General features: G+C 44.1%; 1 protein-coding gene across 2 annotated transcripts in view; it reads right to left on the bottom strand.

The window, feature by feature from the left end:
* Positions 1-24,028, bottom strand: part of LOC126428413 (angiotensin-converting enzyme-like) — a 289,344-nt gene that overhangs the window by 75,720 nt on the left and 189,596 nt on the right. For both annotated transcript variants that reach the window (XM_050090336.1, XM_050090337.1), the window contains exon 3: positions 6,369-6,527. In XM_050090336.1, coding sequence (XP_049946293.1) covers positions 6,369-6,527 — 159 coding nt within the window. The remainder of the gene's footprint in view (positions 1-6,368; positions 6,528-24,028) is intronic.

Here is a 24,028-nt window from a genome sequence, read left to right as displayed (position 1 = left end):
GAGATTCATATATCAGTATCCTAGCGCTGCCCCATTTTATACCACCGAACTTTTTATTTTTTTCCGCCAGTCTCGGATGATCTTTTCTGAAACACAGCTGAAAAGTAGCAGCGACAATCCATCTCCTTGTCTCACTCTTGTCCCGATTTCAAAGGCATCCGACATCTCTCCTCTGCACTTCAATTTGTAGGCGGTGTTGGTTAAGGTTTGTTGTATAATCGTTTTTCTGTTGTTGGATCAAATGGCTCTCACCACTACGGGACTTAACCTCTGAGGTTATCAGTCCCCTAGACTTAGAACTACATAAACCTAACTAACCTCAGGACATCACACACATCCATGCCCGAGGCTGGATTCGAACCTGAGACCGTAGCGGTCGCGCGGTTCCAGACTGAAGCGCCTAGAACACTTCGGCCAAAGCGGCCGGCTTTTGTGTTGCTATCTGGATTTGTAAGGATAGTAGTTTCAATTACTGTATTTCCCATACTTTTAATCTACGAACAGGTAGGATTACGAAGTTTCGGATGTTTCCGTAGTACCATGGTAATCAGAAGGCGATGAGCCATAAAAACAATTTTCCAGTTTTCTGTTAAAACTGACTGCGAGGAAAAAATAAAAAAAATGGTTCAAATGGCTCTAAGCACTATGGGACTTAACATCTGCGGTCATCAGTCCCCTAGACTTAGAACTACTTAAACCTAACTAACCTAAGAGCATTACACACATCCATGCCCGAAGCAGGATTCGAACCTGAGACCGTAGCAGCCGCGTGGATTCGGACTGAAGCGCCTACAACCGCTCGACCAGAGCGGCCGGCCGCGAAAAAATCAACACAGCACATTGTCCTGTATGTAATTTTTGTTTAAAATTATGTCGAAAGAGAAAGAATATGAGTAGGAGAAACTATTTTTCCAATGGTTTAAATGATCAGCTACTTTAGTTAAGACTGATTGCGACAAAGAATACGAAACCGTACCTTTTCACAGCACAGCAGAGCACAGCATTTCCTTTCCAGCAGCCGGTTTTAACAGAAAACCCTCACACTGTTGTTTAAAAAAACCATATAGCCACTGTCTGTCTGAACGTTTACGGAAGTATCGTTTAAAAATCTGTTATAAATCAGTCACATAGTCACAACTTCTAGAGATTTGTGGTTAACAACGTTTCTCCTTTACATATTTCATATATTTACACTGACGCGGCAGAGAAACTAGTATAGGCATAGTTATTCAAATACAGAGATACGTAAACATGCGGAATACGGCCTTCGGTCGGCAACGCCTATATAAGACAACAAGTGTCTGGCACATTTCTTAGATCGGTTACTGCTGCTACACTGGCAGGCTGTCAAGATTTAAGTGAGCCTCAACGTGGTATTATAATCGGCACACGAGCGATGGGACACAGCATCTCCTAGGTAGCGATGAACTGGGTCTTCTCGTACGACTATTTCACGAGTGTACCGTGTATATAAGGAATCCGGTAAAACATCAAATCTCCGACATCGCTGCGGCCGGAAAGAGATCCTGCAAGAACTGGACCAACGACGACTGAAGAGAATTGTTTAACGTGACACAAGTGGAAGCCTTCCGCAAATTGCTGCAAATTTCAGTGCTGGACTATCAACAAGTGTCAGCGTGCGAAACGTTCAACAAAACATCATCGATATGGGCTTTCGGAGCCGAAGGCCCACTCGTGTACCCTTGATGACTGCACGATACAAAGCTTTAAGCCTCGCCTGGGCCCGTCAACACCGACATTGGACTGTTGATGACTGGGAACATGTTGCCTGGTCAGACGAGACTCCATTCAAATTGTATAAAGCGGATGGACGTGTGCAGGTATGGAGACAAACTCATGAATCCATGGACCCTGCATGTCAGCAGGGGACTGTTCAAACCCCTATCACGGTATTACGCACGCTTCTCACATTGGCTCGAAGTGCATCGCCATACCCAAACAGTGCCACGCCTCTGCTTGCAGTGGAAAGCAATGCCTGACGCCGGATCGTCCCTGTGGACGGGCGACGAGGCAGGTCGGCGTTCGGCGTCGCTCCTGCGGGCATATCGGGTGGCGCTCGGCTGCGGTGACGGTGAGCAAACACAGCCAGCTGATTGCTTCGCTCTCCGCTTACCGCGTATTGGCTGTCGCGCAGCCCAACAAGTGATTGCCTTCTGCTCGTCTCCAAAAACTCCTAATACTCTCTGACTGTTTGTCACGAGAACTAATACACCAACCCGTCGCTTTTTTAAAATTTTATTTACGCCAAGAAGCGTCTCGACTTTTCACCGATCTTCAGTTGGCTTAACCCAATTGCATATTTACTAACAATATAGGAACAAGCTGTACAACGGTATAGTAGAAAATTTAAGGCAAAGAAATGTCAGCCTATAGTGACAACGAGAAAAAGATGAGGTCTATGCGGTAAACATGACAGTGGGTGGGGTACAACTCATAATGCTGGAAAATTTGAAGTTGCTGGGGAGTATAATGGAAGAAATCACAAACAGCTAACTGAACATTTAATATAACGTGACAGACTTATTAGAAAGGTACACCACAATAGTTGCTTATAATAATTAATGGGACTTAACATCTGAGGTCATCAGTCCCCTGGAACTTAGAACTACTTAAACCTAACTAACCTAAGGACATCACACACACCCATGCCCGAGGCCGGATTCGAACCTGCGACCGGAGTGGTCGCGCGATTCCAAACTGAAGCGCCTAGAACCGCTCGGCTACACCGGCCGGCTTATAATAATTAATCTTCATTAATGACAGACTGTTTAGACATTTATCGCCATTGTCAAGCATGTGCGAATATAATTTTTCGTGAGGCTGTTTATAAATGTGACTCGTTTATGCCCGCCGATGTGGCCGAGCGGTTGTAGGCGCTTCAGTCTGGAACCGCGAGACCTCTACGGTCGCAGGTTCGAACCTGCCTCGGGCATGGATGTGTCGGATGTCCTTAGGTTAGTTAGGTTTAAGTAGTTCTAAGTTCTAGGGGACTGATGACCTTAGATGTTAAGTCCCATAGTGCTCAGAACCATTTGAACCATTTTTTGACTTGTTTATATTGAAGTGACTATACTGTACGCAGATCTAGAATAATGTGGCGTTCATATTACGTCATTATTGAGCTGTCTTACAACTGTCAGTGTTCTTATTACATGGTAAGACACGTTAATTACAGTTTGACAGTAGTTTGACATTTCTAATGTTACCAAAGATAAATGTGACAAAATTTAATTAGTAAAATAATATCGCTGTTCATCGGTATAATCTTTGTAAACAAATAGCGACTTAATCATACATTTTTCAAACTACTGTCAAACCATAGTTGACGTATTATTTTCAATATATTTATGTAATTTACCATGTAATCTAGACATCGACAGTTACAAGACAGTCCACTAACGACGTAATATGGAGGTCACATCATACTACGAGTATAATATAGTCACTTTAATATAAATGATATTCGAATTTGTACACGGCCTCACCAAAATTGCATTCGCAGCTACTTGACATTGGCGATAAATTCTGAAACACTCCGTCGTTAATGAAGATTAGTTTTATAAGCAGCTTTTCTGGTGCATCTTTCTAATAATCATGTCATTATCTGACCTCCTTACGCGGCTGGCTCTAAAGGAGAAAAATTGCAACGTGACAGCTCTATGAGGAGTGTCAGAAGAACTATATGAAACGAAGACTCCCCAGAAAAGTAAGATTATTGTATCCACATTCCTAGTTTTCCAGAAAGTGTCTGACACGGCGCCCCACAGCAGATTCTTAACGAAGATTCGACCATACAGTTTCCCAGATATGTTACTGGCTAGAAGCCTTCTTAAAAATATAACTCAGTACGTTGCCCTCGACGGTGAGTGTTCATCAGAGACAAGAATGTCTGCAGCGCCCCAGGGAAGTGTGAGAGGACAGCTATTATTCTCTGCATACATAAATGATCTGGTGGACAGGGCGAGAAGCCATATGCGACTGTTTGCTGATGATGCTGTGGTGTCCGGGGAGATGTCATCATTGAGTGACTGAAAGAGCATACATGACGACTTAGACAAAATTTCTGGTTGGTGCGATGAACAGCAGTTCGCGTTAAAAGTAGAAAAACGTAAACCAAAGCATATGAGTAGGAAACCAAACCTATAATTTTCGAATAAAGCATTAGTGCTGTTTTGCTTGAACAGTCAAGTCCTTCAAGTATCTAGGCAGAATGTTGCAAAGCGATATGAAATGCAACGAGCATGTAAGGATTGTAGTGAGGAAGGCAAATGGTCGACTTCGTTTTATTGGAAGAGTTTCAGGAAAGTACAGTTAATCTGTAAAGGAGGCTACATATAGGACGGTAGTGCAGGCGCGCCCGCAGGTTTTTGTCTCAGTAGGGGCAAAAAATTTTCATCATATAAAGCGTTTAAAAACACTGCTCATGCAGTGAACGCAGTTGGATTTAAGTTAACAGTCCGGAAAAAACCGGTTCACTACACTCAACTGTGTAAACCGCACTTGAAGGCAGCAGAGGTACTGGCTTCGTCTTTATTTTCTCCATCAGCACAACTACTGGAATTTTTAATAGTAATGGTTGCGTTTGACTCACCCTTTTCCTGAGATACCTCATCATATCTTCTTCGACACCTCCACTTTCATTTGTAGTTTTCATTCGCTTTTGAGGTACAAAAAACTTACGTATATCGGTCATTTTGCCACTGTATACATTGCGCTTTTACTTTCACAACGCACAAACGTCTATGCAAACCACAATCATGCACCACCGTGCACTTACAACTCACAATGAATTTACACAACCCTTAAAGCGATGCGATGCCGAACCAAACTGAGCGATGACTAAAGAACAGAAGCTGAAATCGTATCACAGTGGGCGAGGGAGGGAGGGAGGGGTTTTGGTTCAACAATGAAACAGCGCGATGTCCATTAGACCGCAAGCCAGCGACTTTGAGCTTCGCGCGATCGTTTGGAGCGGTTTCTTGCGATGGATGTGGAAATATTTATGCGATATTTTCCTATTAGAACATAGCAAGACTCATCTAGAACGTTCCGGAAATGAAGCTAGCTCACGCCACACCTTGCTAAATCACATTCGTTGGCAGTAGTTCCAATGACGAATATTGCCTACTTCTACAGACAAGTAGCGATATTAGTGGCCACACAGTACCCTCGACCACTTCTTCAGCAAACGAAAAGGAACATAATACAATACGCTAATTTAAATTAGCGTCTGACAATTGTTAACCATTATTTGAAATTTGAAAGAATAAAATTTTGCCGAGTTTGTTTTGTTGTGCAACTGTATTATGTTGCCAGTTGAGGTTTATGAAGAGGTTTGTACCTGGTGAGGTGGGAACAGAGAGGGTGACATTTTAGTACCCTGTAAGTCAACATTAACTCTCACCATGGGTACCATTCTTAATGGGACCACGTACACATGTGGTAGTTTGTCGATCGGCAGATTCGCTTTATTTTATTATAGCTTATTAGTAATGCCCAGAGTTTGTTAACATGTAAACGGTCTTTCCTTATCAGATATGCATTGTTTACAGTTACTAAACTCTCGAATATTCCGGCTATAGATATCTATCTTTAATTTTGTATTTTTCGTCATATAGATACTGTATCGTAGATTATTTTTCAAAGAAGATATCATTTTTTTACGTATGTGTTTAACGTCCCTTTATGACCCAACTGACTCTTTTAATATGTAAAGAAAGAACAATGGGCGTGCCTTCAGGGAAAACGCTTAAATTTTGTTCAAGAATGCATTTGTAAAAGTTAACAATAAACTGCAACTGCCCCCCCCCCCCCCCCCCCCGCCCTCCTGCGGGCGCCACTGCGCTAGTGCAATCTGTACTTGAGTACTGCTCGGTTGTTTGGGATCCGTACCAAGTCGGATTGAAGGGCAATATCAAAGCAATTCACAGTCGGGCTGCTAGATTTGTTATTGGTAAGTTCGAGCTACAAGAAAATATTACGAAGATGCTTCGGGAACTCAAATGGAATGCCTGGATGGCGACGCTGTTTTCGAGGACTGCTATTGGGAAAATTTAGTGAACCGGCATTTGGAGCTGACTGTAGAACGTTTCTACTGCCGCCAATGTATATTTCGTGGAAGGACCACGAAGTGTTCAGGAGCCAGTGACGCCACTTAAGGTGCTGCAGTCATAGTGCCAAATGATAAAGCTCTTCCAGGCCGTGTGAGTGATCTTTACCGAAACCCCCCTGGAAGACCAAGGTAATAACACTGACCCATATACCTGAAGAAGAAGGAAAAAAAAAAAAACACTACAGCTGGAGTGAAGTTTCGCTCGCAGAATTGACGGCAATCTTCAGAGACTGACCTTGTCGAACTTCTCCTCGGAGAGGGCGGCCGTGCCGAGCACGGAGTACTTCTGGAACTGGCGGCGGATGTCGGGGTCCTTGTACGTGTGCCACGGGTACTTGATCGTCTCCAGCCACTGCTGCTTCTGGAACTTGGCGTGCTCCGCCGACACGTTTAGCTGCAACAAAGGAGAGCAAAAACGTACATTAGAACATGCGTCGAGAAATAAGGATAGCATGCTTCAGGAGACTTAGCCTTCTGACTTTTGCAGCACGGTACCTAGTATTTATCCTCCTCAGACGTTCTGAAGCATACATGACACATCCAAATACTATTTTTTTTTCCAAGTCAGGGAAGTCTCTGTGCCTGACTGTAGCGTGTACAAATTATGCGCTTGCAGTGCATTGCATGTTTTCTTTTCTGCGTGTTTCCGGCAGGTGGCAGCAACATCTGCTTAAATGAAGTTGTTTATCGCAATGTCAGCATGTCTTCGAGAAACAAAGATAATTTCCATTTGTTTTTAGTAATTTTGGACTAGAATGTATTTAGAACACGCTATAATTTCCCAAGATACCGTAAACTATCTAATTAGTGATTTTTTTATTTCATCACAACAATACAGCAACATATGCAGAGAACTGGAAAACAGTATCCTGCTTGATATTTTATTTTGATTATAAGCTTACTTCGGCTTTATCGCCTTCATCAGTATATGTCCTGACGTTGTAGATGGACATATGTCAACTTTGGGTAAACCATTACTGCTCTCTGTAGTTTTTGGTTGTAATATTATTTTCAGCAAAGTTTTATATTGTTCAATAATTTGCTGTTGCACGTATATCATAATAAATTTTTTAATACCTGATAAGAAAACCTATTATAATATACGTGCAACAACAAATTGTTGAATAGCTTTAAAACTTTGCTGAAAAAAATATTTACAGCCAACAACTACAGACAACAATAGCGGTTTACTGAAAGTCGACATATGTCCATATACAACGTCAGGACATATACTGATGAAGCCGATGAAGCCGAAGTAAGCCTATACACCAAACTAAAATGTGAAGCAACATACTATTTTACAATTCTCTGCATAACGTCCTACCGTGACATTAATATATGCTGCAGGTCCCACGATACAGAAACAGCTACATGTATTTATCGATGTAGCACTGGGACGACGACCTCCACTGCAACACTCCAATGGCACTGATTTCATTATTTTAAGGTGTCTAAGTTTTCTGAGTAATGTACAAATGCCAGTTATTTTCTAACATAAATATAATTCGATTTGAAGACGCTCTAAAATTTTGGCGAAGCACATTAATTTCTTAAATTTAGTCTTTTTATCTTATTTTGTCTCAGAACAATACAAACTTATCATTCATGAAGCTAACACACACACACACACACACACACACACACACACACACAAACCAACAAACAAACCAAGCTATCTCTAGAGCTATCTTACTCCCACAGCATTTCTACTCAAATAATCATTCCTGTATACACCAAATTTGGTTGAAACATCTTGGTGACTAAAATTTTGAGGATCGGTCTTGAGTCGTGATTCGTAGTTCAACTGGTAGAAAAAGTGCCGGCTAAAGGCACACATGCCGCGTTCGTGCTCCAATGCGGCCCACAGTTTTACTCTGTCAGGAAGTTTCATATCAGCGCATATTCCGCTGCAGGGTGAAAAATAAACTCTAAATTTGATTGAAAATGTTCCTGGCGTTCCTGAGCTATGCTTTCATGCCACCTCCACCGCAACCCCTATGAGGGCAGGTGCATGTCATTCCCACAGTGCTTATTCCAATACAGTACGTCATGTGTGTACTAACAAGGAGAGGTCCCTAGCGCAGGGACTGACTTTTTGAAATCATCTATGTGGTGCTGTAGGTTAAGGTCCCAGAAATCAAACCTCGCTGCCATTCACCCTGGTGGGCCGTAGTTTACGAAAAATAGATGACAAAAATTTCGGAATTTCGCGTGATGTCTTCAGCTTTTTTTTTTTTTTTTTTTTTTTTAAAAAAAAGAGAGTTAATAGACTGATCGCGCAGCGTAACGCTTAAAGTACGGGCTGCAAGTGCAAGAAGTTGTGGGTTTCAATCTTGTCAGGTGCTTTGAAATTTTTTATTTTCAATTATTAATTGAGTTAAATGTATTGTTATTTCTATTCCTTTGTCACATCATTTTAATCACCATATTAATTTTTTTCAAATTGCAATCATTTTCTGTTCTATTGCCCTTTTTCCAGTTGAGGTCTTTGTGCGTGTGAATTTAATTATTTTTATTTATGTAACAACACTTGAAAATGCCGATTTAAGACGAAATAATCTATGCGACTTAACTTCTGAGGTCATCAGTCGCCTAGAACTTAGATATAATTAAACCTAACTAACCTATGGACATCACACACATCCATGCCCGAGGCAGGATTCGAACCTGCGACCGTAGCGGTCGCTCAGTTCCCGGCTGTAGCGCCTAGAACCGCACGGCCACTCCGGCCGGCCCTTTGACTTTGCAATTGAGTTAAAAATTTATTTTTCGTTACAAGATAACAATTAGTTTGGTCGGCAATGTCTTACAAAATCGAGAAAGGAACACAGATGAAGATTTAAATGAAAGAAGGGATTGTAAACAAATCGAAATTCAAGCAAAATAAGGAACCGAAATAATGAATGTAATAACGTGGACAAAAATACAGGATTACAAAACGTAAGAAGTTAATTAAAATCACATGCACAAAGATTCAAAACGTCGATCTCATCGCTGGGGACTTATCCTTGTAAGTTTGGTTGCAATCGATACGTTGATTTAGGAAGATATGTGGAACATACATACATACATACAATGACACTATGATACTCGAGACATCAAATACAAATCACGTGTCGGAATAGACACCTGCGCTCCCACTATCCCTAGGCAACATTTTCTGTCTCGAATTTTTTGTATGCTTCATCAGAAGTGATTCCGAGCTCATGGGCAACAGTTTGACAACTGTCCTTTTTCAAAGTGCGATCTTTGTATACATTACTTTCGATGCCACATCGCTCTCGTCGTAGGCAAAACGCATTTATGAAATTCATAGTTCTCTCGTTTGTCCAGTTCTCCACTCTACAACAGGCAAAACAGGGTGCTACATGTATGCGCGCAAACTCTAGAACAGAAGCGAAACGATACAGGTTTCTCTCTGACACGTGACTGCAGCAGGGAAGAAAGGTGAGAGCAGGACCCTTGGTGAAAAAACACCGGCACTCACTCGGCCGTACTTCGGTAACTATCTGCAACATCAGCAATATTGCCCGTCCATATCGCAAAATTGCCTTCTACTGCAGCCACATAGCAGCAATATAGACGGTAAACGCTACTGCGGCCAAATATTTCCGCAAAATACCGCCCACATAAAATTGGTAATTCGAACTATTTCGTCAGTTTGCAGACAACTGCTGCCTCTTCTAAGTGTTCGCGACGCTATCTGTTTCCTCAACAGATACACAACATACTACAGTACACAAACCAATTGCAAGAATGACTTCAAAGACGTACAACTGTTTTACTTTGGCGGAACAAAAGCGTGTTATCGATGCCGTGGAACGTGGAGTGGGAAAAACAATACAGGATGCAGCCAGCGAACTCGGCATTCCGTCACACTTGCTGCCGAGACTCTTGAAGCAGACACTAAAATTACTGAAACTGTAACGTAAGGAAGGAGGAAGCGGACACAGCGAATTGAGTTCCCACGTCTTGAAGAGAGATAACTGAAATGGCTCAAGGACTGAACAGACAGAACGCCGCGTCCAGCGGCAAGGCCACGCCACACAAGTGAGAGCGGCCGAATCCGCGTTATTCAGCTGTGCATCGGACGGGGCAGCTATCGCTGACGTGGACGCGGGCGGGAAATGCAGTCTCACGTCACACAGCGCACACATCTCACGGGATGTTGTAAGGTGCCTCTTACGTGAGGAAGACATTTTTACCAGTTTTAATAAATTATTGTCTCTTATTGATGTATTCACGATAGTTAGGAAGTGCTGTAGTCCGTAGCCAGCCATGAGTCGGAGAGCATTTCCCACGCTGGCTGGCTAGGTGACGAAGCGACCGTATGTCGCGCGTAGTGCGGTGGGGCTCGGCGCTGGACCTTAGCAACAAGCGTCAGCCGGGGAAATATACGTGACCGGAAGTACCGCCATATTGGCGCCAAAGTCACCGATTTTGTTTATTTATATTTAATAATTAAAGTCATTTATGGGAACATGAATACTAGGAGGAGCCACTGGATGTTTAAAACTATTTATCATAATTTTGCCTCGTTAAAATTCACACCCTTTCAATAACAAACGCATATCTTAGTACCGTAAGTACGAACTTGATCGGAAATCCACGAACTGTGACGAAACTAGTAAGAGATACGGACTGCGCGCCTAAGTCGGCAGTCGGCGTTAAGAGCTCTTCCTGTCTTGTTCGATGGTAGCCAAATTCTCGGTTACGAGTAGTTTGTGACATGAGTGTTTCATTATTGATCTAATAGGAAAAAAGTTATATTACGGCATTCTGAATGTTAATTTCGAATAAACAGATACCCCAAAGTTGGTCGACAGCAATTTCAGATAATTGGCTTCCACCGACAGAGACATCCAATGCGCCAATGAAGAATCTGCGCGGGACGACATTTACGAGAGCTGCACCACGCACACGCGGTTTAGGCGCTGCAGTCCGGAACCGCGTGACTGCTACCGTCGCAGGTTCGAATCCTGCCTCGGGCATGGATGTGCGTGATGTCCTTAGGTTAGTTAGGTTTAATTAGTTCTAAGTTCTAGGCGACTGATGACCTCAGAAGTTGAGTCGCATAGTGCTCAGAGCCATTTGAAACATTTCAGTACGGTACTTTAGGTGTCCAGAGTACCTTATTGTGCAATTTATGATTCTCTCTCACACATACGCTGAATGACAGTCCCTGAAAGTTAGTTTATAAATGTCTGTTTTGCTGAATTCACTTGAAGTTGTGCAGAGTGTTTGCAACGTCACTACGAACCACAACAATACATAACAGAACGTTTCCCTCTTCATCTCATATATTCTTGTCTGGTTATTCCAATAACTGAGGACAGAACTAGCTTATTCACATCCTTTAAACAGCAAAATCCGCAATGTAGCGCAAGTCTCGAAGCATGGAGCATCGTGGAATCCACTCCGCCCAAGGAGGCTAAAATATAAGCTCCTCGAAAGATTACGCTGTACCTTCACTTATCCTAATCTCCTTCATCCTGCCACGGATATTGGACGCACGGCGACCAAGCTGTCGGCCGATGTTATCGGGCGACCTCTGGCGACCGTTGTCGGTGACGCTCTGATCTCAGCCTTAGATCGGTATTACACTATCAAATTTCTCTGACAAAGTTGCTTTGTCAAATATATTTCCCATGGTACAATAGGGGACTTTTGTCAGATGTTGCCTTCCCTCAACTTTATCTGACAAATCTAGCGCTTCGCCTTAGATTTGATCACAGAAAACGATTTTCTGTTTAGCGAAAGCCGCTAGCATGTATAAACACGCAGCGAAACGATGGTGTGTTTGTATATGGACTGGAGAACCACATTCGAAATGCAAACGGGGTCGTATTTCGGTGCTTGTTGTGGCGTTATAAATATGGAAAGATGTTTTACGATCTAGGATGAAATAAAATGTTTTTGCTTTTTCAGGTAGGGAGATGGAAATCCACTCTCTTGCCTTAACCCGAATTAGAATAGTCTCCACTGACAGATTTGTATAAGACTTCCAAACTAGGAAAGATGAAAGAAAAGTTCATTGTCCCCATTGATGTTTCTTTGTTCGTTGAAAAGGCAATTAAGGAACTGTTGTTGTTTGTCAAGGGCACAAAATTAGCACAAAACGATTCATCGCTGATGCATCAGTAATAGCTGAAAGTGAATAAGAATTGAGTTTTGTGCTAGATGTAATGAAAGATGTGCTAGCTGAAGGTTTAGATAGGCACAGAAAGAAGAAAGTGTAGCAGGTGGACATGGCAGAGAACTAAATGTTGCAGCCGGGAAAATGAAACGCGATAGGTATGCGCAAGGCATAGAAGCAAGGACAAGGCCAACAGGTGTTTTATAAGAATAAATAGCGGCTAATATATAAGAACGTAGAAATCGTGTCTAGCTTTGAATGCATTAAAATGAGCGTGAAATCCGTAAATAAATTTGGAAAACTAGCTACTGTCGGCGTATACAGTGCGAAAGAACTTCGGAAGCAGGCGGATATACTCATCAGTTCTATTTGTCGGCGTACTTAATATCAGCACAGTGGTGGTAAGGGGCAAGTGTTGTGTGATGTTTTCTTACAAAATTGTTAAGGCTTTCGTGGTCACTTGGTGACGAAGTGCCTGTTGGTTTCTGTCCCTGCTTCTTCGGCCGATGTTTGTTTGACGATTTTTCTGACGATCCACCAGCACGAGTGGCTGGCACTACCAAAGTTCCAGCCTCCATTGCTGATGGCAAAGAAGAGTGAAGCACTGACAATACCAGCCACATCGTGCTCGCGAAACGTCAGAAAAAACTCGCCGCACAAACGTCGGCCGAAGAACCAGGGACAGAAACCAACAGGCAATTTCTCGATGTTTTCTTACTTCAAAAGCGGATTTAGCAAGTATGAAAACCTCGGGCGTCTGAAACGTGCTCCTGAGAAACTTTCTCCTTCCCGCGTGCAAACTCTTTTTCTGTCCAAAGAGTGACGTCGACGCTAGAAGGCTACAGGAGGAGAGTGGAGTCACATCACGGCTGTGGCGAGAAACACATCGAGAAAACAACACAGCTGCGTCTAGCGACATCTAAGACACACCTGTACTGCTTGCAAAGATCATTAAACACTATTTTGAATGCCATCGAAGCAATTTTTATATAGAAACCTGCCGAATGGACTAAAAATATTTAAAGCGAATTCACTCCAAAGGTTGGTTTCTTCAAGACCTCAGTGCTGTATTATGCATCGTCCTTCTGAACGTAGGATTGAATGACCGAGCCAGATATAGTTTCACATTAACATAAATGGTTACTAGAGGTGAAGTGAACAGTAAGAACACTAAACTTTCACAACGGAGTACAACATCCATTACAACAATGCGAAATGGACAGGGGTGTTAATGCTGCACACCTCTACAGAATCAAAGTTTTAACCTCTCGAAGTAACGAAGATCACCCATCAGAAGTTGATCAATTGCTGCTCGGCTACGTCATTCAGCAGGACAAACCTTGTAAGGCAGTCGTCAAACTGGGAATTCCTTCACTTGGAAGTGTCACGAACCTTGCCCGACAGCCAAAACTCTGCGTCAACACCGGAAGAAACTTTCAAGAGACAAACATTTATCTCCCAAGCTATGAAGACACCGACCCAGTAGTGAACACCAGCAGCTGCTACCATAAGAAAAAGAAGAAACTGTATGCAACCATTTAGTCATTTTATAACTGGTTATTTGGGTACAGTGTTAATCTCTTGCCCGATTAGTTATTTGATTCCAAGGATGATCCCCATAACGCTCACTACAGTGAAAAAGACTTGCCAGTCCCACGACCCAGTCATATTAATATAACAGTCGCCTATGTTCGATGCCGCCGGCCGGTGTGGCCGTGCGGTTCTAGGCGCTATAGTCTGGAGCCCAGCGACCGCTACGGTCATAGGTTCGAATCCTGCCTCGGGCGTGGATGTGTGTGATGTCCTTAGGTTAGTTAGGTTTAAGTAGTTCTAAGTTCTAGGGGACTGCTGACCACAGATGTTAAGTCCCATAGTGCTCAGAGCCATTTGAACCATTTTTTTTTTTCGATGCCAACGTACAATAACGACTCACAGACAGCAGGTGGCGGCACTAACAGTGGAGGGTATATTAAGGGTGTCAGGCGGATTCGAAAAACAGTGTACTCGTTGTCGTAATGCGGAATCGCAGCGATTTATCTGTCGTCCAGAAGTGCATGAACATTTGCTTTCGGGCCATGGGTGGAGCATTCCCGAAAAGGCTAAGTTTTTAAACTGCTCGCATGCCGCTGTGGTTAAAGTAAACCGCGCATGTGAAAATGGCGCTATCCTAAACCGCCAACGAGGCAACTGTGATGCACAACGTGTCATACATGACGGGCGAACGACGGCTGCGGAGATGTGTCCGGGCGAACAGAGGAGCAACTGATATGAAACTTCCCGGCGGATTAATACTGTGTGCCGGACACAGATTCGAACTCGGGACCTTTACCTTTCGCGGGCAAGTGCTCCACCAAGATACGGAGAAGAGAATCTTTAAAGTTTGGAAGGTAGGAGACGAGATACTGACAGAAGTAAAGTTGTAAGGGCGGGGCGTGAGTCTTGCTCGGGTAGTTCAGATGGTAGAGCACTTGCCCGCGAATGGCAAAGGCCCCGAGTTCGAGTCTCGGTCCGGCACACAGTTTTTGTGGTGTCACCGCCAGACACCACACTTGCTAGGTGGTAGCTTTCAATCGGCCGCGGTCCATTAGTACATGTCGGACCCGCGTGTCGCCACTGTGTGATCGCAGACCGAGCGCCACCACAAAGCAGGTCTCGAGATACGGACTAGCACTCGCCCCAGTTGTACGGACGACGTAGCTAGCGACTACATGGACGAAGCCTCGCTCCTTTGCCGAGCAGATAGAATAGCCTTCAGTTAAGTCAATGGCTACGACCTAGCAAGGCGCCAATAGCCTTACATAGCAATTGATAATTATCGTCTGAAGCATGTCTCAACAAGAACGATGTATACCAAAAGGATGGATTAAAGTTAAGTATTCCCAAAGCAACGTACTTTTCTTTATAGCATTAATTGAGCGTCCTGTTTCAGACTTCACGATATTCTGCGTGAGCTTATAGCGTGTATATCGGCCCCCTCAAAATAACACTGTGTCGGCACTTCTGTCGACACATCAGTTTTAATCTACCAGGAAGCTTCATATCAGCGCACACTCCGCTGCAGAGTGAAAATCTCATTCTGGAGACGAGTAACTGTTTGCAAATGACCGCCAGATGTATCAAGGGGCTGTCAACAGTGTCTCCCCAACAACCGTTCTGAGAATTTTGCTCTGCATAGGCCTCCGCAGCAGAAGCCTGATTCATGCACCCATGCTGACTGCCGTTTGCAAGCCGGTACCCCAACTGGACGTCCACTGACTGGTGACTGGTGGCCTTTTCAGATAATGATAATAATGAGCGTATGGCACTGGTGGCCGGGAGACCCCTCGCGGGGGCCACTACGGCGACTGGCGAGTGAATGAGGATGAAATAGACACAACATCCAGTCATCTCGAGGCGGAGAAAATCCCTGACCCCGCCGGGACCCCGTGCGCGGGAAGCGAGAACGCTACCTCAAGACCACTAGCCGCGGACGCCTTTTCAGATGAATCGCGTTTTATGTTCCATCGGACATATGGTCGCTGGCGTGTAAGGAGTGAAATGTCTGAAAGCAAAGAACAATCGTCGGAAGAGTCCAGGCCGGAGCTTTATTATCTGAGGAATGTTTTCGTGGCATTCCCTGGGTAATATGGTCATTCTGGAAGGCAATAGCGGTCAACACAAGTACGCATCTATCCCTAGGACCCATGTCCACCCCTATACGCAGTTTCAATATTATGAAAAGGGAAGTTGCTATTCACCATATAGTGGAGATGCTGAGTCGCAGATAGCACAACAAAAATACTGTCACAAATAAGCCGCGCGGTCTAGGGCGTCATGCCACGGTTTGTGCGGCTCCCCCCGTCGGAGGTTCGAGTCCTGCCTCAGGCATGGGTGTGTCTGTTGTTCTTAGCATAAGTTAGTCTAAGTTAGTTTAAGTAGTGTGTCAGACTAGAAACCGATGACCTTAGCAGTTTGGTCCCTTAGGAATTCACACACTTTTTTTTTTGTCACAAATAAGCTTTCGGCCAGCACAGCCTTCGTAAAAAATGGACCACACACACAAACACACACACACACACACACACACACACACACGAAAACGCAACTTACACGCATATGATAGCATTCTCTGGCAACTGGTAGTTGCTACTCACCATGTAGTGGAGATGCTGAGGCGCAGATAGCACAACAAAAAGAGTGTCGCAAATAAGCTTTCGACCAGCAAGACCTTCTTCAAAAAATGGACGACAGACACACTCACGCAAACGCAACTCACACACACATGACAGCAGTCTCTGGCAACTGAAGCAGCATCTCCGCTGTATGGGGAGTGGCAACTTTCCTTTTCGTAATACTGCTACATTCCACACTGGATTTTCCTATACGCAGTGTGTGTTTCCTGTGCACGATGGTATCTAGCAGCAGGGTAATGAAACATGTACCACAGCACGCTGTGTAAGTGTGTAGATCGAAAAGCAGCAGTATGAGTTTATCCTACTCTACAGGCCACCAAACTCCGTGGATTCGAACCCATTCGAGAATCTGGACGGCCACCTCGGGTGGGCTGTTCGCGCCATGGATCCTCAGCAGAGAAACATGGCGCAGCTGTCCACGACTCTGGAGTCAGCACGGCTCCACATTTCTTTTCGTACCTTCCAGAACCTTACTGACACTCTTCCTGCACGTCTCATAGTAGTCTACCAATCGACACGGCGCAGTGGTTAGCACACTGGACAAGCATTCGAAAGGACGACGGTTAAAACCCTCGTCCGGCCGTCCTGATTTAGCTTTTCTGCGATTTTCCTAACTCGCTTCAGGCAAATGCCGGGATGGTTCCTTTGAAAGGGCACAGCCGACTTACTTCCCCATCCTTCCATAATCCGATGGGACCGATGACCTCGATGTTTGGTCCCCTCTCCCAAATCAACCAACCAACCAATCGTAGTAGTCCGCATTGCAGAAGGCGGTTTTCCAGACTTTTGACAGCTGGTCTATTAACGTGACTGCACGCTGTATTATCCACAGACCAGAATAAAAATGTTTGTTTGTGTTATTTCTAGTGATAATATGTAATTAAGAAAAGCAGTGCGGTATCGACGCCAGCTTCGCCGAACGCACATAACGCCTCCTCTCAGCTTCGAGGGGAACGGCACACATGTTCAAACCTGCCGTTCTCCGCTGGGTGGCGCCACGCCTACACGCCACCACAGGGCACGACCTCACTGCGTGCGACTCTGAGAGGCCGGCGCACCTTCTTAAACAGTCGCAATTCAAAAGGAAATCGAGCCTACTCGTCGTCATCCTTTTCGTCCAAATCTGTCGCATACGCAGGGCGTGGCCAGAAACGAAAGTGACAGAAGTGGACGCTCCATGTGGCCAAGCGTTTAGGAAAAGTAGCCTTTTTGGTGTGGATCGTTCTAGGCATGAACTGTTTACGTTGACATAGCATCCAGGCAGCGGTGGCGCAGCGGAAAGACTGCAGAACGATAATCCGAAGGTTGTAGAATGGAGTCCCAAAGCAGAAACTCTCATTTTCAATTTTTACGTATATAACATTTCAAATCAACCGAAATAATGCCCAATATATTGAATTTATCAATATTTTCATGACAAGCAAAGGCAAAGGGAAAAGATACGAGGGCATCCAGAACGTAACAGACCCTTTGAAATATAAAATTAATATGGAAAATCCAAATTTTATTATATACATTTTAAAAGCACAGTCTTAAGCTATTTTTCTACATAATCGCCACTCAAATTGAGGCGCTATCGTACCGTGGCACAAATGTTTCAATACCGGTTCTGTAGAAATCTGCTTCCTACGATGGCAGCCACTGGTTTATGTCGGCATGCAGTTCGGCGTCAGTATCAAAGCGTTGTGTAGCGAGGCATGTCTTCATTGCTGGGAAGAGGCGGCAGTCGCTCGGCGCCAAATCCGGGCTCTATGGTGGAGTGAATGATCAAACACCTCACATCCAAAATCTTGTAGGAGCTCTCCGATACGACTAGCCGTGTGTAGACATGCGTTGTCGCGAGAGGAAAAAAAAAATACTTTTGGAATAAATTTTCCCCGCTGCTTGTTTTGTATCGCCCGCCTTAACTTTGTCGGTGCTTGAGTTAACTGTTGTCACTTTTAAGGAAATCGACGAGAATTACTCTCTTGAGTCCCAAAACAAAAAGCCATATTCTTTCTTGAGGACAGCGCCTGCAAACACTTCCTTGGTTTCTTGGGAGAATGTAAGTCCACTTTCCATTGACTGTCTCTTTCTTTCACAACTGACATGCTGCACCCAAGTCCCATTCCCAGTTACGATGTGGTCCATAACCATTATTCTCGCAATCTTTGAGGAAGATCACTGCTGCAGCCAGTCTGTTTTTTTTGCGGTCTTTTGTTAGGATATTGGGAACCCACCTAGCAAAATATCTGTGGTAACCAAGCTTCTTTATCACAGTTTCATGCAACAAACTCCGTGAAATTTGGGGGAAATGTTGTGAAAGTTTCGTAATTGTGGAACGATGATATTCACAAATTTTGTCGCTGTTTTCCATCACCAGTTCGTCAGCGTCCACGAGAACTTCCCACGGAGGAACTGTAATTAAAGCGTAAATGACTTCGCATTCTGTTAGTTTCATTTTGATCTTCAAGCAGTCCTCGTCGGTTAATGCAATCCTACTATATCTATTTTTATCGACAGGTAAAGAATTGATCAAAAAGCTTCAAAATTGCTCTTATCTCATCGAGAGACAAGAAGAAATCACATCCCCAGGAGACAGAACCAAAATACATAGCCTCTAGTTATCCTCACCAGTATTTGGCATGGTTTGCCGCCAATATGAACCTTTTAGGAATGTAAACGACGTTTAACTTTCAATAGACACTTTAAAAGATTCGTGTAACTGTAAACTCGTGCAAGGTGCCGATAAATTTATTGCTTCTCCTGTTTTTTTTTTTTTTTTTCGATGAATATCACCTCAGCGCGTGTAAATCATCATGTGTAAAATAATAAAAGAATAATTTCATAAACGCAATTCTCGTGTATGGCTTAGAACCCTTTCTGGAAATTATTTACAATCCTAAATTTGCCTTTCTCCTTTCACGCCTTTCATGGAAATATTAATGCATAGAGTACATTGATCATCATTTCGGTTGATCTGCAGTGTACTTAACGTAAAAATTGAAAATAAAAATATTTCCCCATACGCTCTCAAACGCATGACCCTCGGATTATCGTCCTGTATTCTGTCTCTGTTGGTTCATCATGGACAGGGGACTAGGCTGGTTAAGTAACTGCCAATGTCAATGAAATTCTGCATTAGTCATGTAACTTAAGATGTTATTTTATTTTATTTTTAATTAACGATATCCAGAGATTTAAGGCACTATATGACATTTTCGATTATTTGGAGAGATGCATATTGGGCTTTAAGGTGGCATTGTGAAATTCTGACAATGGTAGCCTTCAGAATAAAATAAAATAACATCTTAGTTACTCGGCTGTTGGAGAATTTCATTGACAATGACAATTTCTGTATTCTTTCCGCTACCCCAACCGGAACCTGGAAACTGCGTTACCATAAATGGCCCATGCAACGTCCAATCCGTGCGAAAACGCTTTTTTTCCTGCACACGTGGCCACCTGGAGCTCTCATTTGTCACTTTCATTTACATCCAAGCCCTGCTTATACTGTAATTTGAACGAAATTGGTGATGACAAGGAGGCGCGGTTCCATTGTCAGAGGTTCGCCTCCAGATTCAGTGCTTCTGTACTGTAGACTTACCAACATTCGTACGGAAGACCGCACTGAGGGCAATACGTCTACACAGCACAACGCCACTAAACACTATTTATACAATGGGGTGACAAAAGTCATGGGACACCTCCTAATATCGTGTCTGACCTCATTTTGCCCGGCATAGTGCAGCAACCCGACGTCGAATGGACTCAACAGGTCACTGGAAGTCCCCTGCAAAAATACTGAGCCATGCTGCCTCTGTATTCGCCAATAACTTTGAAAATGTTTTAGGAGCAGGATTTTGTGCACGAACTGACCTCTCGATTATGTCCCATAAATGTTAGATGGGACTCACGTCGAGGGGTTCTTGCTGGCCAAACCATTCATTCGCTATTGTCCAGAATGTTCTTCAAACCAATCACGAACAGTTGTGGCCTGGTGGCATCAAAATTTCGTAGTTATTTGGAAACAAAGTCCATGAACGGCTGCAACTGGTCTCCAAGCCGTTCAGTTGGACCAGGAAATCCAATGCATTCCGTGCAAACACAGCCCACAACATTACGGAGATACCGCCAGCTTGCACAGTGCCTTGTTGACAATTTGGGTCCGCGATTTCGTGGTGTCTGCAGCACACTCGAATCCTACCATCTGCTCTTACCAGCTGAAATCGGGACTCATCTGACAAAGCCACAATTTACCAGGCGTCTAGAGTCCAGCCGATATGCTCACGAGTCCAGGAGTGGCGCCGCGGGCGATGCCGTGCTGTTAGGAAAAGCACTCGCGTCCGTTCGTCAGCTGCCAAGCCCATCAACGCCACATTTCGCAGCACTGTCGTTCGTCGTACGTCCCACATTGAGTTCTGCACTTGCTTCACGCAGTGTTGCTTGTTCGTCAGCACTGACAATTCTACTCAAACGCCGCTGCTCTCGGTCGTTAAGTGAAGGCCGTCGACCGCTGCGTTGTCCGCGGTGAGAGGTTCAAATGGCTCTGAGCACTATGAGACTTAACATCTGAGGGCATCAGTCCCCTAGAACTTAGAACTACTTATACCTAACTAACCTAAGGACATTACACACATCCATGCCCGAGGCAGCATTCGAACCTGCGACCGTAGCGGTCGCGCGTTTCCAGAGAGAAGCGCCTAGAACCGATCGGCAATAACGGCCGGCTGCAGTGAGACTTAATGCCTCAAATTTGGTATTCTCGGCACACTCCTGAACAGTGGATCTCGGAATACTGAATTGCCTCGCAATTTCCAAAATGGAATGTCCAATCCGTCTAGTTCCAACTAATATTCAGCGTTCAAAGTCTATTAATTCCCCTCGTGCAGCCATAACCCACTTCGAAAACCTTGTCACATGGATCACCTGAGTACAAATGACAACTCCGTCACTGCACTGACCTTTCATACCTAGTGTTCGCTATACTACCGCCATCTATGTAATCGTACGTGCATATCGGTATCCCATTGAACCTACAGCACTTCAAAATTATGTCTGTCTCAGTGATGAAGTGTACATAGTATATCTAACCTTATTAATGTGTTATCTTCTTGTAGACGTCTGGGTGTCTTTATTAGATTCCTCTACCACCGACACGTTAGTGAGATGTGTCCAAAGTCCACTGTTTACGTAACAGCTCGTATGTAATTGTGAGATAATACATAACAGTGCAATTGGCTAAATAGCTGGGTAGCCAGTGGCCAAACAAATAGAATAAAGAAGGCCTCATCTTTTGATCTGAAGTCCGACATTTACCCAGCTAGCCGATAAAGCACATTGGGATCTCTTATAAAATACTCGACAGCTGCAACTCTTCTTTTTTTCCTTTGTACGTGTGCATTACCTCCTCATTTACCTTAAAGGCACACGCCGCTATTCGGGGCAACAACGTGGAAATCCCGGCCAGGTAGTTACGGATTTCCTCACTGCACACAATGGCGTCTTCAGAAAATAATGTGAGAGTACTGGCGACTACGTCCCTGTCCTGGGCAAACGCTCACGACGTACGCCTCGCGCTGGTCGGTCTGGTCAGATAGCTCACCTGGTAACACATCGGCTATGAAATATCCCAGCTGGCCGAAGTGGCCGTGCGGTTAAAGGCGCTGCAGTCTGGAACCGCGAGACCGCTACGGTCGCAGGTTCGAATCCTGCCTCGGGCATGGATGTGTGTGATGTCCTTAGGTTAGTTAGGTTTAACTAGTTCTAAGTTCTAGGGGACTAATGACCTCAGCAGTTGAGTCCCATAGTGCTCAGAGCCATTTTTGAAATATGCGACACAAGTTCAAGTCCCTGTCAGCAACAAGCAAATTTTCGCTTAGCCACAGCAGTCCACTGCAGAAAATAGAGTTACCGCACTACACTTCGACGTTTCTCCTTCCGCTGGGAAAAAATGGTTCAAGTGGTTCAAAAATGGGTTCAAATGGCTCTGAGCACTATGGGACTTAACATCTATGGTCATCAGTCCCCTAGAACTTAGAACTACTTAAACCTAACTAACCTAAGGACAGCACACAACACCCAGCCATCACGAGGCAGAGAAAATCCCTGACCCCGCCGGGAATCGAACCCGGGAACCCTGGTTCAAGTGGCTCCGAGCACTATGGGACTTAACTGCTGAGGTCATAAGTCCCCTAGAACTTAGAACTACTTAAACCTAACTAACCTAAGAACATCACACACATCCATGCCCGAGGCAGGATTCGAACCTGCGACCGTAGCGGTCGCGCGGTTCCAGACTGTAGCGCCTAGAACCGCTCGGGCACCCGGCCGGCTCAGGGAAAAGCTTACTACATATTAAAAACGGAAATAAATAGTCGTCACTTTGATTTCAGAGGTCTGGCAACAGCGTCTTTTTCAGAGTAAACAAAGAGAATTCAGGTCCACCTATTATTGTAAATTATTATAGTTTTTTTAACGCGGAAATATTTTTCGGCATATTTTCATCATCATCATCATATGGATTTGTAAAATGCAAACATGTTTTAGATACTAATTATTTTTCATTAAATAAATAGTATCATTAAACTATGTCAAATAAATTATTTTAATAACTGCGTACCTTTTTTTTGCTCGCATGTGTGCAAAAGCGCATATCGATAGGGTCTTGACTAGCTCAACAAGAAATGGTACGTTTTGCTGTTTAATCTTAGAATGCACCTGAGCAGAAAGTTTACGTTAGCTCCGTTTTATGTATAAAAATGGCGCTATACGCAGCCCGCTATTTGTAACGAGTGGCCCACGACCACGAAATGTAAGTTATCATGTTCGAAGTTGAATCTATTAATTTATCTTGTTGTATGGTGGTGTAAACACATTGTATTTCCACAGTTCTGAAGATGCTCGCCTTGGTCGAGTGAAACATGCAAAATAAATAATAAGTTACATGCGCCTAGTGGCAGCTCTACAATTATATAATGTTTTTTTTTTTGTTTTATGAAAACTGGTTAAGTATTAAATAAGGAATTAATTCTCGCCCACCCTGTAGTTGGGTTTTCTGGCGATTATTTAAAAATGTGTTGAAAAAAAACTGGCAGCTTTTTTTGGGTCGGGCTACATCACAACCCTGGTTAAAACCCTCTCTCACTCCCTCCTCAATTGACGCCTCCTTTCATGTACGCCTAATTCAACTCTTGTAACTGCAGTCTGGTTAGGTACAGATCAACATTCGAGTATGGTATTTGGAATATATGCGATATATTAGATAACATGCTAAGAGAATTGCGGACCGAGAGGCTTGTTAAGATACAGAGAGAACCTTGTTCGTGAAGTCTCAATACAGCATGGCAACAACACTGTTGTCCATACTTCGCAAGTCACGCCACAAAATCGTGTCCGACCTGCAGGTAAACCGACAGAACAATGAGAATACCTGTGTGTGTGTGTGTGTGTGTGTGTGTGTGTGTGTGTGTCTACAGAGAGCTGCAAGGTCGGGCACTTGTGCCTGGCCGATCCCTTCTCCAGATAGCCAACCAGTAGCAGTCCGTGCCAGCCACGACCTTCTCCAGAAGTCTCCAGCTGCGCTTGCACTGTGCGTCCCCACATACC

This window comes from Schistocerca serialis, chromosome 12 (genome assembly GCF_023864345.2).
Source record: "Schistocerca serialis cubense isolate TAMUIC-IGC-003099 chromosome 12, iqSchSeri2.2, whole genome shotgun sequence".
Classification (NCBI taxonomy): Eukaryota; Metazoa; Arthropoda; class Insecta; order Orthoptera; family Acrididae; genus Schistocerca; species Schistocerca serialis.
Note: the sequence above shows the minus strand (reverse complement) of the source record. Positions and strands in the feature narration are given on the sequence as shown.